General features: G+C 34.5%; 2 protein-coding genes across 3 annotated transcripts; both read right to left on the bottom strand.

Moving 5' to 3' along the window:
• Positions 1–16: 16 nt before the first annotated feature.
• LOC104238639 (vesicle transport protein GOT1-like) lies at positions 17–4,004 on the bottom strand. Of its 2 annotated transcripts, none has more exons than XM_009793055.2 (7): positions 3,867–4,004; positions 3,380–3,448; positions 2,651–2,742; positions 2,458–2,538; positions 2,211–2,308; positions 2,042–2,123; positions 17–244 (listed from the first exon to the last, which is right to left on the bottom strand). In XM_009793055.2, exons 2-7 carry the CDS (start codon positions 3,408–3,410, stop codon positions 206–208), a joined length of 423 nt encoding a protein of 140 aa, XP_009791357.1. In that variant the 5' UTR covers positions 3,411–3,448; positions 3,867–4,004; the 3' UTR covers positions 17–205. The 2 variants fall into 2 exon arrangements, with proteins under 2 accessions (XP_009791357.1, XP_009791358.1); XM_009793056.2 differs by lacking the exon at positions 3,867–4,004 and adding an exon at positions 3,744–3,852.
• A 6,844-nt stretch (positions 4,005–10,848) lies between these two features.
• On the bottom strand, positions 10,849–13,101 carry LOC104238638 (tetrahydroanabasine acetyltransferase). Its single transcript, XM_009793054.2, has 2 exons — positions 12,192–13,101; positions 10,849–11,647 (listed from the first exon to the last, which is right to left on the bottom strand). The coding sequence occupies exons 1-2, from the start codon at positions 12,992–12,994 to the stop codon at positions 11,122–11,124; spliced, it is 1,329 nt and encodes a 442-aa protein (XP_009791356.1). The 5' UTR covers positions 12,995–13,101; the 3' UTR covers positions 10,849–11,121.
• Positions 13,102–14,012: the final 911 nt, after the last annotated feature.

Consider the following 14,012-nt stretch of genomic DNA (forward strand, 5'->3'; position numbering starts at 1 on the left):
GATGCATAGAAAAAGGTTTAAGACTCATCATTTACTAAGATGAGCAGAAAAGATTTGCATTAGGCACTAAAAAGGCCAATCTCAACGTTGGAGAACAAATTGTACTGACGATCACCTTCCTAAATGTAATTCTAGAAACACGGTACTTTACAGTTCTTACAAGTGGGCTAATAGGTGTCATTTCATTTGCACCATTCCGACGGGATTAAACAGGAACGCGTTTTCCACGGTAGCGGTCAAAGAACTGCAGAAAAGAAAACAATCTCAGACAAAAATTCAACAATAACAGCAGCATATATTTTTCCATTTTCCATCTCCGCACTCCCAGTTTATTACTTCTACACCACGGAGGCCGGTAATGGCAACAAGTGTAACAGGAGCATTAGATTAGAAGTGGAATTATTTTTCATTTGAGATATGACGTTTTTAATGTTCACTTAAAATAAGATGCTTTCTAGTGAATTAAGTGAGCACTCCATCTCCTGCAAAGCTACATTAATGTAGGACCTCGGATATCTTTTCAATTAGACATTCACAAGATTACTTATCAAGAAACCAAATATATAGTATCATTTTTTTTATCAATTCCGAAATACATATCATCCGCTACATCAATTCACCTGCATGTAGTTGTCTAACAACTGATTACAACAACAACAACAACAACATAATACCTAGTATTATCCCAAACCGTGGGGTCTGGGGAGAGTAGTGTGTACGCAGACCTTACCCCTACCTTGTGAGGATAGAGAGACTGTTTCCAATGGACAGTCTAATAACTGATTAACGAAAAAGAATATAGCTGCCTAACAATCAGATGAATTATTTTATTTAATTTACAGCATAGTAATGGATGACTGACAAAAGAATAGAGTAACTAAACACAATGTATCACATAACATGATAGGATTGAAGCAACGATAATCACCCTTGCAGAACCTTTTAAAAAAAAAGGTTATGCAAGGGTATTTGTCGTTACTTCAATCGTATTCTAGCAAAGCCTAAAGAAACTAGTTGCACTCTGTATTCTAGCAAGCCTTAATAAATGAAATTGCATTCTGAAAATTGATCTATATAACTAACTGGGAAAACAACCAGTGGGCTCATCACTAATTGTTGTCTGCTATCACAAAATAAGTGAAAAGGCTAGTAGTTGATTTCCTGCTTTTGAAATGGAAGTCTGAAAAATGGGGGGAAAACAAATAAAGAAAAAAGTCGCATAGTTAGTGCACGCATTATGGTAGACTATTAAATGAAAAGAATCGGTGTACCGGGATTACTTCTATATGCTATTCTTCTGGGTGACCAGTAAATAGTCATGGCTTGTATAGGAAGATAACAAAGAGAATTAGGAAGAAGAGGAAGAGATAACATGTGCAAGGGCATACATTTAAGGTTCAAAAAGTGCTTTTGGACCCTATGTAAGGAGAACCAAGGATTTGCTCATAAACGTGCGTAATAGGACACAACGTACCATTTTCATGAAACTTGGGTGGAACTCTCAAATCCTAGTACTCATTTTTATTTCTCCAAAGGACCAATCGCAATTCGCAAACATGGAATAATTAACATTTATGCTCAAGTGTCTCTACTTTAATCGGTAGAACTGTTATGCACAGAAGTTGACGATTTCAAATAGACTGACAATATGGTGGGCATTTTGGGGTTTTGTTTTGTGCGTGTGTGTGGGGGGGGGGGAGCATGTGGTCCGTGAAAGTCGTGATGGAGACTGGTAAATGTTGAACTAATTGCTAGTTAGTGGGGGAAAGGAATGACAATTTCATTTTGTTCCTATTTCAGTTCCTTTTAGGATTCTACTAATTCTGGTGTAGCATAGTCGTATTATGAAAAAACTTTGGAGAGTTAAAAGTACTTCCTGGTTTCTGTGTGTCAATTCCAAGGATTACCTACTATACACCATGAATCAACAATATATTACTTCTTTCCTAATCTTAGTAACATAAATTCCAAAAATTCCTTCACTGCACAAAAATAACAAAGCTGATAGCTATGAAAAAGATATATGACGGGAAAAACATACCGATCTGACAAAAGGCTGCTGAAAGATCCAGCCTATAATAGGTATCTTTTGCAGGAAAACTGCCAGTGTTGGCCAGAAACCACTGTCCAAAACTATTTATTAGCACCCCGAGATAAAAGTAAAAGGACTGAAGGTGAAGGACCATCAATAGCTTATGAACCCAATTTACCTGAAGAGTACGACAAATCCATAGGCCTCAAGAATCATTCCCAGTATAGGCCAGCCAATGACAACAAAGAAAAATCCAGCACCAAATGAAATGGTTCCCTGTGGAACAAGCAAAACAAGTATGCAAGATAGCTAAGCATAATAACAAATATAAACACAAACGATATACACCAGATCATCAATATGAGGAGTAAGAGTAAAGGAGGGAAGAGAAAAGCAGGAAAAAAGATACATAAAAGAAAGCAAACCTTGTAATTATTACGTTTCATAAAAAACTGCAATGATGACTTGAGACCAATGGTTAGTGCCACCCCTGAGATGAAGAGGATCTGATTCAGTAAAATAACACTATGTCAACTGGCGAAAAGTAAGGTAAGCTGGCAAAAGAAAATCAAGGAAAACCAGAGAAATATTATGATAATGGAAAGACATTAAACTTACATTGCCCATGGCAATTAGTCCCTTGTCGAAAAAGAAAACAATCCCAAGGAATGAGAAAAACACTCCAAATCCCGTCAATCCTAGCCCAATCTCTGTTTCAACAAGAATCCCAAGCTTAACAGACATAATATATCAAACAGCGGTGCTGAATGCTTCAATTTTTTTATCTTCCAAGCTAGAAAAGCACTAAGCAGCACACAAATAAATATCTGGTAAAAGAAACACTATCGTAAAAATGCTCACTGTCCGCAAACCAAAATAGGAGGTAGAAATTCATAAGACGCTATCATTAGAAAAATGTGATGTGATAATTGAACAAACTATATACAAATGAATATTCATGCTTCCTGAATGCTAAAACAGGCACGCTTTAAGGTTCAGCATTACATAAACTGAAATCTAAACCATCTACATAATCCGTATTAGTATCCCAATTACAGGCTAGACCATAGCTTTAACTTGGTCAGATTTTAACCAAAATATATATGCAATATAAATTTACATCTTTTCTTGCATACCGCAGCCCAAATCAAACCCTCAGCTCGAACCCCCAACCTCAAAGTTGGAAGTGGAAGCTCCTTTTCTTTAGATTATCCCTCACTTTGCCACATTCTACATTTCCATTTACCTCAATAAGGCAAATCTTCAACGCGCATGAACAATGGATTGTTAAAGGAAATAGCTCAAAATTAGAACAACATTAGATTAGAAATCAACTGAATGACTTACTTTTCCGATCATTCATTTCGAAGGACAACATTTTTCACCAATTCAGATAAAGCCAAATCCAAGTGACACCTACAATGCAGAAAACATCACCAACGCAATCAATAACCACTGTTATGAATCAAATAGAAAACTATACGACGAGAAAAGTGCTCGAATGAGTCGATATAATTAAATTTAATACAAAGCAACTCTGCTCAGGGTACCAATAGAATATATTATCAAACCTAACAAATTAAATCAATTAAAATCGCAGTTTCACAAAAAACTCATGAATCAACAATCCTATGCTAATGAACACATAGAGAGAAATCAGAGTCGGATCAAGCATAGCAGCAGTGAGACGTGAGAGCACACATGAACTCACCGTCTCGGACCTGAGTAATGCATGAAATATCAAAAAATTTAAATATATATATACGTTTATATATTAGATTATGCATCCGCTGGATTCAAATTCTAGATCGGTGTTCCAGAAAAAGAGACGTACAAAATGGAGAGATAGCGATATGATTGAAGCAACAAAAAGGAGCTGAAGTGATGAATCTGAGAGCTTAGAGGTGTAGAATTTAGAAATGGGGGATTAATGTAGTTTACGGTGTCGTTTTGGGTGTGAAGCAAGCTAATGCTATTGGCAGTATTTCCCCCTTTTTAACTGAAAGGATGGGAAGTAGTTATTACCCGATTTTAAGAGAGTTGATTAAGGTAAAAATAACACGATATAGTCAGTTTTCGGACTGGTCATTTAAAAATAGCCAGAAGTTTATGAAGTCAATAAAAATTAGTCACTATTTTGCTGAAACAGAGACCGGTCCAGCATAATATACTGGAGTTCGGTGCACCTGTGTATGAACTCCAGCATATTATGCTGGACCGATATACTTTACTGACTCCAGTATAATATACTTGAGACTGGAGCACCGGTGCTCCAAACTCTAGTATATTATACGGGACAATTATACTTGCTGGAACTCCAGTATATTATGCTGGAGTTCTAGTGTACTTATGCTGGAACTCCATCATATTATGCTGGAGTTCCAGCATACTTATCCTGGAACTCCAGTATAATATGCTGGAGTTTAAGCATATTTATGCTGGAACTCCAGTATAATATACTGGCGTATTTTCCGAGTTTTGAACAGTATTTTCGCTCAGATTTATCTTTACATGAAAAGTGGCTAAATTTCGATTACTTTTGAAACTGAGCTATTTTTGAACGACCAGTTGTAAATCTAACTATTTTTGCATTTCTCCCTTGATTAAGCCCAGTTGACTCATGGGCTGCCAAGCAGTTATAAGTTACACATATTATGAAGAATTAACTAAACAATCATTTATTCAACAGCTTAAACTAAAAATAGCCGGCACATATGCGTATAACCATATATAGTCGGTGCATAACTTATGTATACGGCCAGCTTGAAAAAGTAATCAATTAATTCGTCTAGTTATTTGTGTAAAGATCCCAAATATTAACAGATACATGGCTACACATAAATATCCATATATTATATATCTAAAGATTTTGGGAGGGCGATTTGCAGCCATAGCCTATATTTATGCCACCTTTTAACCTGTACCCTATTTTTAAAAACTATTGATTTGATAGCCAGCTAACAAAAGATCCGTAATAATATGATTATTATACCCCTGACAAAACATATTAAAGATGCATCACGCATAAATCAATTTACGGTTCTCTCTCATCACTCCGTCTCTCCTCAGATCGCATCTCGCAAACCACAAATTTGAACCAGATTCAAATTCCAAATTCAAAATTACAAAATACATTGTAAGTATTCCAATTCATCTTCAGAATTCAAAATAGTTTTTGAAACTGATTACAACAGCAACAACAACCCACTGAAATCCTACTAGTGGGGTCTGGGGAGGGTAGTGTGTACGCAGATCTTACCCCTACCCCGAAGGAGTAGAGAGGCTGTTTCTGAAGGAGTATATGATTTCATGATATATGTTTCTATAATTATTTTCGTAATTCACACTTGAATATATGTTTCCGATTGATTGATTGAAGTTGTTTGACGGATGAAACGTGAAATTTGACTGATAGATTACACTAACGAATGAATTTGCATTCTAAATCTGTTTCACGTTGAATTCTAACATTCTAATCCGACAAATTCAAATATGCTAAAGTTTTCCATTGCATAATATGCTGAAGTTTTTGGTTTATTTGCTAAACAAGTTGAGTTTTTACATATGCTGAAGTATTTGTCTTGTCGTGTAATCAAACTGAAGTTATTTAGTTCATATGTAAAAACTTCAAGAAAACGAGTTGAAACATAAATTAAAATTACATATTGCACAAAAACATCAGCATAAAGTGCTGAAGTTGTTTAGTTCATCTTAAAAAACTTCAGCAAAACGAGCTGAAGTTTTCCTCCTACACTGGGTAAAAATAAAACATAAATTAAAATTACATACTGCACAAAAACTTCAGCATAAAGTGCTGAAGTTGTTTAGCTCATCTTTAAAAACTTCAGGATAACGAGCTGAAGTTTCCCTCCTCTACTGGGTAAAAAATAAAACATAAATTAAAATTACATATTGCACAACAACTTCAGCATAAAGTGCTGAAGTTGTTTAGCTCATCTTTAAAAACTTCAGCAAAACGAGCTGAAGTTTTCCTCCTGCACTGGGTAAAAATAAAAATTACATATGCACAAAAACTTCAACATGGGATGCTGAAGTTATTTAGTTCATCTTTAAAAATTTCAGCAAAACGAGCTGAAGTTTCCCTCCTCCACTGGGTAAAAAATAAAACATAAATTAAAATTACATATTGCACAAAAACTTCAGCATAAAGTGGTGAAGTTGTTTAGTTCATTCTTGAAAACTTCAGCAAAAAGAGCTGAAGTTTTGCTCCTGCACTATGTATTTTATTATAATTTTTTGGTAAAACTTTATACCAAAAAATGCTTAAGTTTTCCGGAATATGTAAAATACTTTTCATATAATTTTTAGTATGCTGAAGTTTTTTAGTTCATTTGCTAAAACATGCTTAATATTTTGTCATGCAATATGTAATTTTCGGATAAGTTTTTGTTTATTCCCGCTAAAGTTATTTAGTTCATTTCATGCTTAATATTTTGTCCTACAATATGTAGTTTTTAATGATTTTTTATTAATGCCTGCTGAAATTATTTAGTTGATTTCTTCTGTTATTTTCTAAATTTAAAGATGATTAATATTAAAAAAAATGCAAAAAAACATTAAAACAAAAACATCATTTTTTATTAAATAAAATAAAACATAAATTAAAATTACATATTGCACAAAAACTTCAGAAAAATGAGCTGATGTTTTCCTCATGCACTATGTATTTTATTATGATATTTTGAAAAAGCTTCATACCAAAAAATGCTTAAGTTTTCTGGAATATGTAAAATATTTTTAGTATGCTGAAGTTTTTTAGTTCATTTGCTAAAACATGCTTAATATTTTGTCCTGCAATATGTATTTTTTGGATGAGTTTTTGTTAATTCCTGCTGAAGTTATTTAGTTCATTTCCTCTGTTATTTTCGAGTTTAAAGAGAATTAATTTTAAAAAAAGCGTACAAAATATTTAAAACAAAAACAGAATTTTTCATTAAAAATAAAAGATAAATTAAAATTATATAAAAAAGAAATAACATAATAATCCTTTAACTAAAAGGATTATAAAAAAAAACTAATCGTCCATATCGTCATCGTTGTCGTCACTGTCAGATGGACGAGCGTCTTCATCACCAAGACTATCAAATTTGGCCAGCATCACAAGCGTATCAAGCTTGTTAGTGATTTCTTCCAGCTCCCTATCATACTTCTCTATCAGCTCATCCAGCTTCAACTCAAACACCTTTATGATGTGTTGCTTAATTTCGTCAACTATTTGCCTGATGACATCATCCATTTTTCTCCCTTTTGTATTTTATCTGCTAAAATATATGTGTTCGAGTGAATAAACTCACAAGGCATAGTGTCACGACCCGAATTTTCCACCCTCGGGAGTCATGATGGCGCCTACTAGTGAAAGCTAGGCAAGCCTACAATTACAGATTTTATTATCCTTTTTCCTAATCTTTTAACAATTTCACAAGTTAACATATGATCAACAGCAGAATAAAAAGTGCAGAAGACGAAATTCAACAATTTAACTAAATACTGGTACGAAATCCAAAATACATCTCCACCCAGAATCGGTGTCATAATGTCACGGACTATCTAAGAATGCTACAAATAGGGTCTGAAGAAAAAAAAATACATGTCTGTCTCTGAAATAAGTAAGAACAAAAGGAAAATGATAGAAGGGGACGCCAAGGTCTGTTGACGTCTGCAGGACTACCTCGGGTCTCCACTAGACTGAAGGCATTAACCTCACTGTGGTCCAAATGCTCCAGCACCGGGATTTGCAAACAATGCAGAGTGTAGTATCAACATAACCGACCCTATGTGCTGGTAAGTGTCGAGCCTAACCTCGACGAGACAGTGACGAGGCTAAGACAAGACTACTAAATTAACCTGTGCAATTAAATCATATACGACAAATAATGACAACGAAAACTAGCAGTTAGAGATGGGAAGGGGGAACATGATGCAAGGAATATTAAGTACTAACAGAATTTCAGTAGAGAAGCATAAAAAGCACCATAATTTCATATCAGCAAGAATAAAGAAAACAGTAACAGGTGCACGACATCACCCTTCGTTCTTTTACTCTCGTTCTCACCATAAGAATCAATATTCACTTTTCTTCTTTCTTGCTGCGGCGTGCAACCCGATTCCAATCATATAATACTGTTGCGGCGTGGTTCCCAATCATATAATACTGTTGCGGCGTGCAACCCGACCCCACCTGTCAACCCTTATTACTCCTTGTTGTGGCGTGCAACCCGATCCCATATAATATTATTGCGGCGTGTAACCCGATCCCAATATATAAATCAACACCAATCACAAAAGAATCCCGGCAAGAAAACAATAGTATAACAACAATGTTTTCGCATGGGAGACAATATCATAAGCAATAACATCCCGTCAAGGGAAACAATATCATAAACGATAACATCCCAGCAGGGGAAATAATAATATATCTCATCTAGTTTCCACCATCCCTTCATAAAATAAGTCTCAACTTGAGCCAATGCTCAACAATGGAATTCACATACGTGTCTGAAATTCACAGCATTCTTTGGAATTGTATTCCGAGTCATAAAATCTTGAATATCCTTCAAGGTCACACCCTTAGACTTTCCAAAGTAGCGCTTCAGAATATTGCTCTCTCAATTAATTGTTTTTTCAACATTATGTATTGTGATCCGCAAACCGCACATAATGTGAAAGTCTTCAAGGGTGAAGGAAACATCATGGCCAAAAATCTTGAAACTAATGGAGTCTTGATCATTGATGAATATTCGAGAAAGACACAAACAATGAACCAACTTCATGCTGCATTTAAAATTCCCTATAGCCATAATATATCGAAATATACCATTATTAAGCTTATCCCGTTGTGCAGGAGTCAAGAAACTTGCAATTAAACTCTTCAATCGTGGTTCCCCTTCCAGTAACCACAAGAGTTAAACCAATCTCGAAACTCAAAATATCTATCCCCTGGTTTTGTAGGTGGAGCAGCAGGGACTAAAGGACAAGTGGGTATTATATGTTGTTTAGGTGCTTTAGGATCTTTAGGTGCATTAACTGTTTTACGTGCTTTAGCTGCTTTAGGATCTTTAGGTGCTTTAGGTGCTATCTGTTCAAAAAAAGTAAAAGATACAAAAAATAATATCAGAACATTATCAAAAAAATCAGGTAAAACTTCATCTCTAAGAAGGATGAAGTTCACCAGTTACAAACAAATACTTCAGCTCCTAGAGCTGAAGTTCGCCAGTTACAAAACAAACACTTCAGCTCCTAGAGCTGAAGTTCACCAGTTACAAAACAAAAACTTCAGTTCCTAGAGCTGAAGTTCCCCAGTTACAAAACAAAACATTCAGCAAAAACATGTTGTAGTTTTTACAAAAAACAAAACACAAATTCAAATCCAAAATAATACTGAAGTTCATAAAAAATATAACAAAAAACACAAAACAACAAACAAAACTTCAGCTCCTAAAATTAAGGTATCATTGAAATATTATAAACTTCACACTTTAATAGTATCATCTATTTAACTCTCAAATTTTTTAAAAATTTCGACGTCTCCAAAAATCACTGAAGGATTTATAGAATTTTCATCAAAATACAAACACACATTCAAAAAACCTAAAAACACAATCGTAAAAGTAAAACTAATGCACTTATAAACTAAACCCTAGGAAACTATTTTATCATAAATACATGACTATCAAAACCAAAACCAGAAATTAAATCGTAAAAATTAATAATAAAATACCCAGAAAGTTAATGCAATGTATCTGTGATTATACGTAATGTTATTGGGGAACAAATAGTTGAAAAATTAAAAACAACGACGAAAACCGTTTGATTTTAGGGAAGAACAAATCAAAAAATGTGAATAACGGGAGAGAGACAAAAACAGTAGAGGACTAACGTATATTTGGAGAGAAAGTAATCTTTTAATAAAGAAGGGTAAAATAGTCTTTTAAAAGGCTTTTAACAAAAAAATGAATACGAATGCAAACAGAAAAACAAAACAGCTACAGGTTAAAAAAAGGCGCCCCATGAAATTTTTACATTTTGGGTGAGGAGACCATCTAGATTAATTTCTCCTTTACAAAGGGTTTAAGGCCCAACCTAACATTTGGTTATGCCTTCATAATTGGTTTAAGGTTAGTCACTTGTTCCTTTTAACTTTTTTTGGGGGGATTTTTATACAATAGCCGGTTTGATTTACTATTTATTTTGTTCTAGTAGCTATATATAGATTATATACTGATTATATACACACATACTATATATGAATTATACATATATTATGCTTCCGATTATTTCATATTAAGCGATTGAATGGGTTGCTATTTAGGTTAATATTTTTTTTTAAAGTTATAAAACACTTATCGCCTACATTTTACACTCACGTAAGCAAGCCATTTAAAGCTCTTAATTAGCTAGCTCATGATTAGATTAAGTGAAAACATACCATGATTAACTAAGCCATATGTACTAAAACTAAGAACAAGTGTAATATTGCATTAGTATATGAATTTAAGTTTTTATCCTTTGACAGAGTAAATCATTTTTAGGTTGATGTGGTGTAAACTTTCTAGTTTCATGTAAAATTCTCCAAAAGAACTAGTACAGATTTAAATTAACTCAATAAATCTAGGTGAATCTCGCAAACCCTTGGTGGGTGCAAACACCTTACAACACAATCAGACTTCTCTATAATTGCATTCCTATATAACAGTCATTCACTATAAAAATTAAGTTATTTATGGAATCAATTTTCATGCTATGTTATAATATATGTTTTCTATAACATAACCAAAAAAATCCGGAACAAATGAGGCTGTTATAGAAAGATTCGACTATATGTGGCTGATAGCATAAGAAATTAAACAAGCTTATTGCAATGACTGTGGAAAACTTTGCTATTGCAAAGAAAAGAAATTAAGTTACAAAGTCGTAATTATTTTGTCTTACTAAGTTATTTTGTCTCCCCTCCACAAATTTTATGCTCATGGTTTTATTGTGAAACTTTCTAGTTTCACATGCAGCCTCTTATAGAACAACATATAGAGTATTACATAACATCCCTAAAGAGGACCTATATATATAGTAAATCAAGAAAGGCCATGCTCCAATTGTTTCATCTCTTCCTTGAAAACAGGCATGGCTTCTTCTTGCAGACAAACCAAAACTTTGAAACCATCTTTCTTACCTTCAGTAGCAGAAGAATAAGGCAAGAAAAAGCAAGGTTCAACACTCCCAACTAAGTGCCTAGATAGAGGGAAGACAGTCACAGGTCCGCCCCATCCAAAATCAACTGTCTCGTGGCCTACGTGCCGCCAATCTGTAAATGCACTCACCCTATTCCCTGCTGTAATCCCTTCATCATAATGCAGCTCCTGGAAATCAATTAACGAACGAACATACTCATCTGTGATGATACTCTTGCTCTTCTTGATCGCGTCTGCTGTTTTCCAGATAGGTTGATTTATGAGGTCTTTTGCAAGGAGCTGAACGTATATTGGCACACAACCATTGCCCCAGTAGCCTGCTGGCAATGCTGGCTTCACTGTTCTTCTGATATTGGTTAGATAGGCATACTTCACTATCTCATCACTTGGTATTTTAGAAGCCTTTGCCCTGTTTCACAAGTATTAACAGATCAGTCCCTAGCCTAGACAATTAACACATGACTACCAATTTCTTCAAATGACACCATTTTGGTGCATTTAATAATAAGTGAATCCCTGCCAAGATCAGCTAACTATTATTATACCAAGGGTCCGCATATACCTTTTTTTTTTCTTTCTAAAATTATTGGTGAGTACAAAAGGGAGAAGAAAAATTAAGGAACAAATTAAACTTTAAGAATTTGAGGTGACCTCGATTGGACATACTAAAAACACTAGATTATTCAATGTCATTTCATCTTTAGACATTTAATCAAATAACTAAGACGATTTAGCAGTGATCATCAACCTATTATATAAGCATCCCTTTTTATTCGAACATGATCATTTATACTTTGCAAAGCTCACATTAGAAGAGCTTTCATCTATAAATGGAGTACATAATAAAAAGAAAATGATTAAGACTCCTGAATTTCATGATAAAAAAAATAAAATAAAAAACCCAAACACATTAAAACTACTAAGCAAGTTGGAATAAAGGGAAAAAGACATACTTTGCTCGCCAAATGAAAGCTCCCAAAGCTTCAAAAGTTGTATACTTTAAACCGGACTGCTCATTTAGAAGCCCCTTAAGCCGATCCAACCACTCATCCTTCACTTCAAAGCACTCTCGAACCGCCGGTTTACCTGACTCCAAATACGGCGATAAATCCTTATCTAAACTCAGAAACTCATGAACCGGGAACTCAACTAGCGGTGGGTTCCTCGGTCCAAGCAAACTTGACCGGTTCCAAACCGGTTCAACCTTCATCCCATTCCCTCCACGAGCAATCTCCGCCATAGCATGGAAAAAAAGCGTGGATCCCATACCATCACACATCGCGTGGTGAACCGCCGTTCCGAAAACCCACCCACCACACTTAAACCGGGTCAGCTGCAGAATCAAAGGTCGGTTCAATGCCTCGTCATCTCTCGGGTCGGGTACCAACTTCTCAGCAAACTCATAATCTGGATCATCCAGGTAGTTAATAGAGGCCAAGGTACAATCAACTGTGGACAGAATTACAGGAATGCCACTCCCTACTTGACAGTGAAGTTCTAGGCGGTTGTCCGACGTACGACGACGGAGACAGCCGGTGAATTGGTAGTAGGGGACGAGAGCGGCGGAGAGAGAGGAAGTGACAACTTCATATGGGTCCAATTGTTGTGTTGTGTGGTTGACGTAGACACGGAGGTAACGGAAAGTGAGATTGAGGTTGCGGTCGGTATCGAGGTGGGAGAGAGGGAGGACATGATTTTCGGAGAAAGGCGGCTTAGAAGGGAAGATCGTGGTGGTTTCGTGGATGATTACTTCCATTTTTGCCGGTGGTTATGATCGGAGAATGGTTGCTGATTTTTGTTTATATGAAAGTTAAAGAAGTGAGATAAAGATGGTAGGTGGCTAAAAGTGGAAAGAAGTCAACTGCCAACTACCAAGTAGCTGATGTCTTTTATGAAAAATATGTTTTAGTTTTTGATTGGTAGGCGAAAAATATTTTTAAAAAATGATAATAATATTAGTAAATTACGAGTATTTTGATAAAGTTTTAGGGAGTAATAATCTATATTTACATTTATATTTCTACATCTATTCTATATTATTATAAAACATGAATATTTCACGCTAAATATGAAACGATGAAAATATTTTTAGAATATTAATAAAGTTTTATGCCTTTAAAATTAAAATCATTCTTTCAATAAATAGCTTCATGTTGGATAAAATTGTAAACTTTAGGTGCCTAAAATTTAGGACGTTTGAGAAAACTTTACCAAACACTTTTGTAAATGAATATGATTGAAAAATCTGTGTTTGCTAAGGAATCTCTTAATTGAGTGCATGTTTTACATTAACTAAAACTAGTATTAGTACCTGCGCGCGATACGCGAACATTATTAGGCTGTTTAGCCAAGCTTCTTTTGAGGCAACAATGTTTTTTTTCTAAAACTAAGGTGTTTTTGCCAAGCTTTTGGAAAGAAAATAGTTTTGAGGAGAAGCACAAACAGTTTAAAATAATGTACTTTACCATCAATTGCAACGACTTATAGTTACAGTATTCGGGCATCAAAGAAAATGATACTCCTGCAAAAAAAATTGTCAAAAAAATGATATTACGTTATTGTTGGAGAAATCAAATAAATTTTAGTTAATTGCTTTATAAGATATTCTTAATTTTTTTACGTATAAGTGTAATACTACATTCATAATTTTAGAAGAACATTACGTTTATTAATTGAAATTTTTGTTTAAAATAATGTCCTTTACCATTATTATTCATGCTTTTCATAAAATTGTTTATCTTTCAATTTAAAATAATTCTTTTTATATTCTCGTA

Source organism: Nicotiana sylvestris, chromosome 10 (assembly GCF_000393655.2).
Source record: "Nicotiana sylvestris chromosome 10, ASM39365v2, whole genome shotgun sequence".
NCBI lineage: Eukaryota > Viridiplantae > Streptophyta > Magnoliopsida > Solanales > Solanaceae > Nicotiana > Nicotiana sylvestris.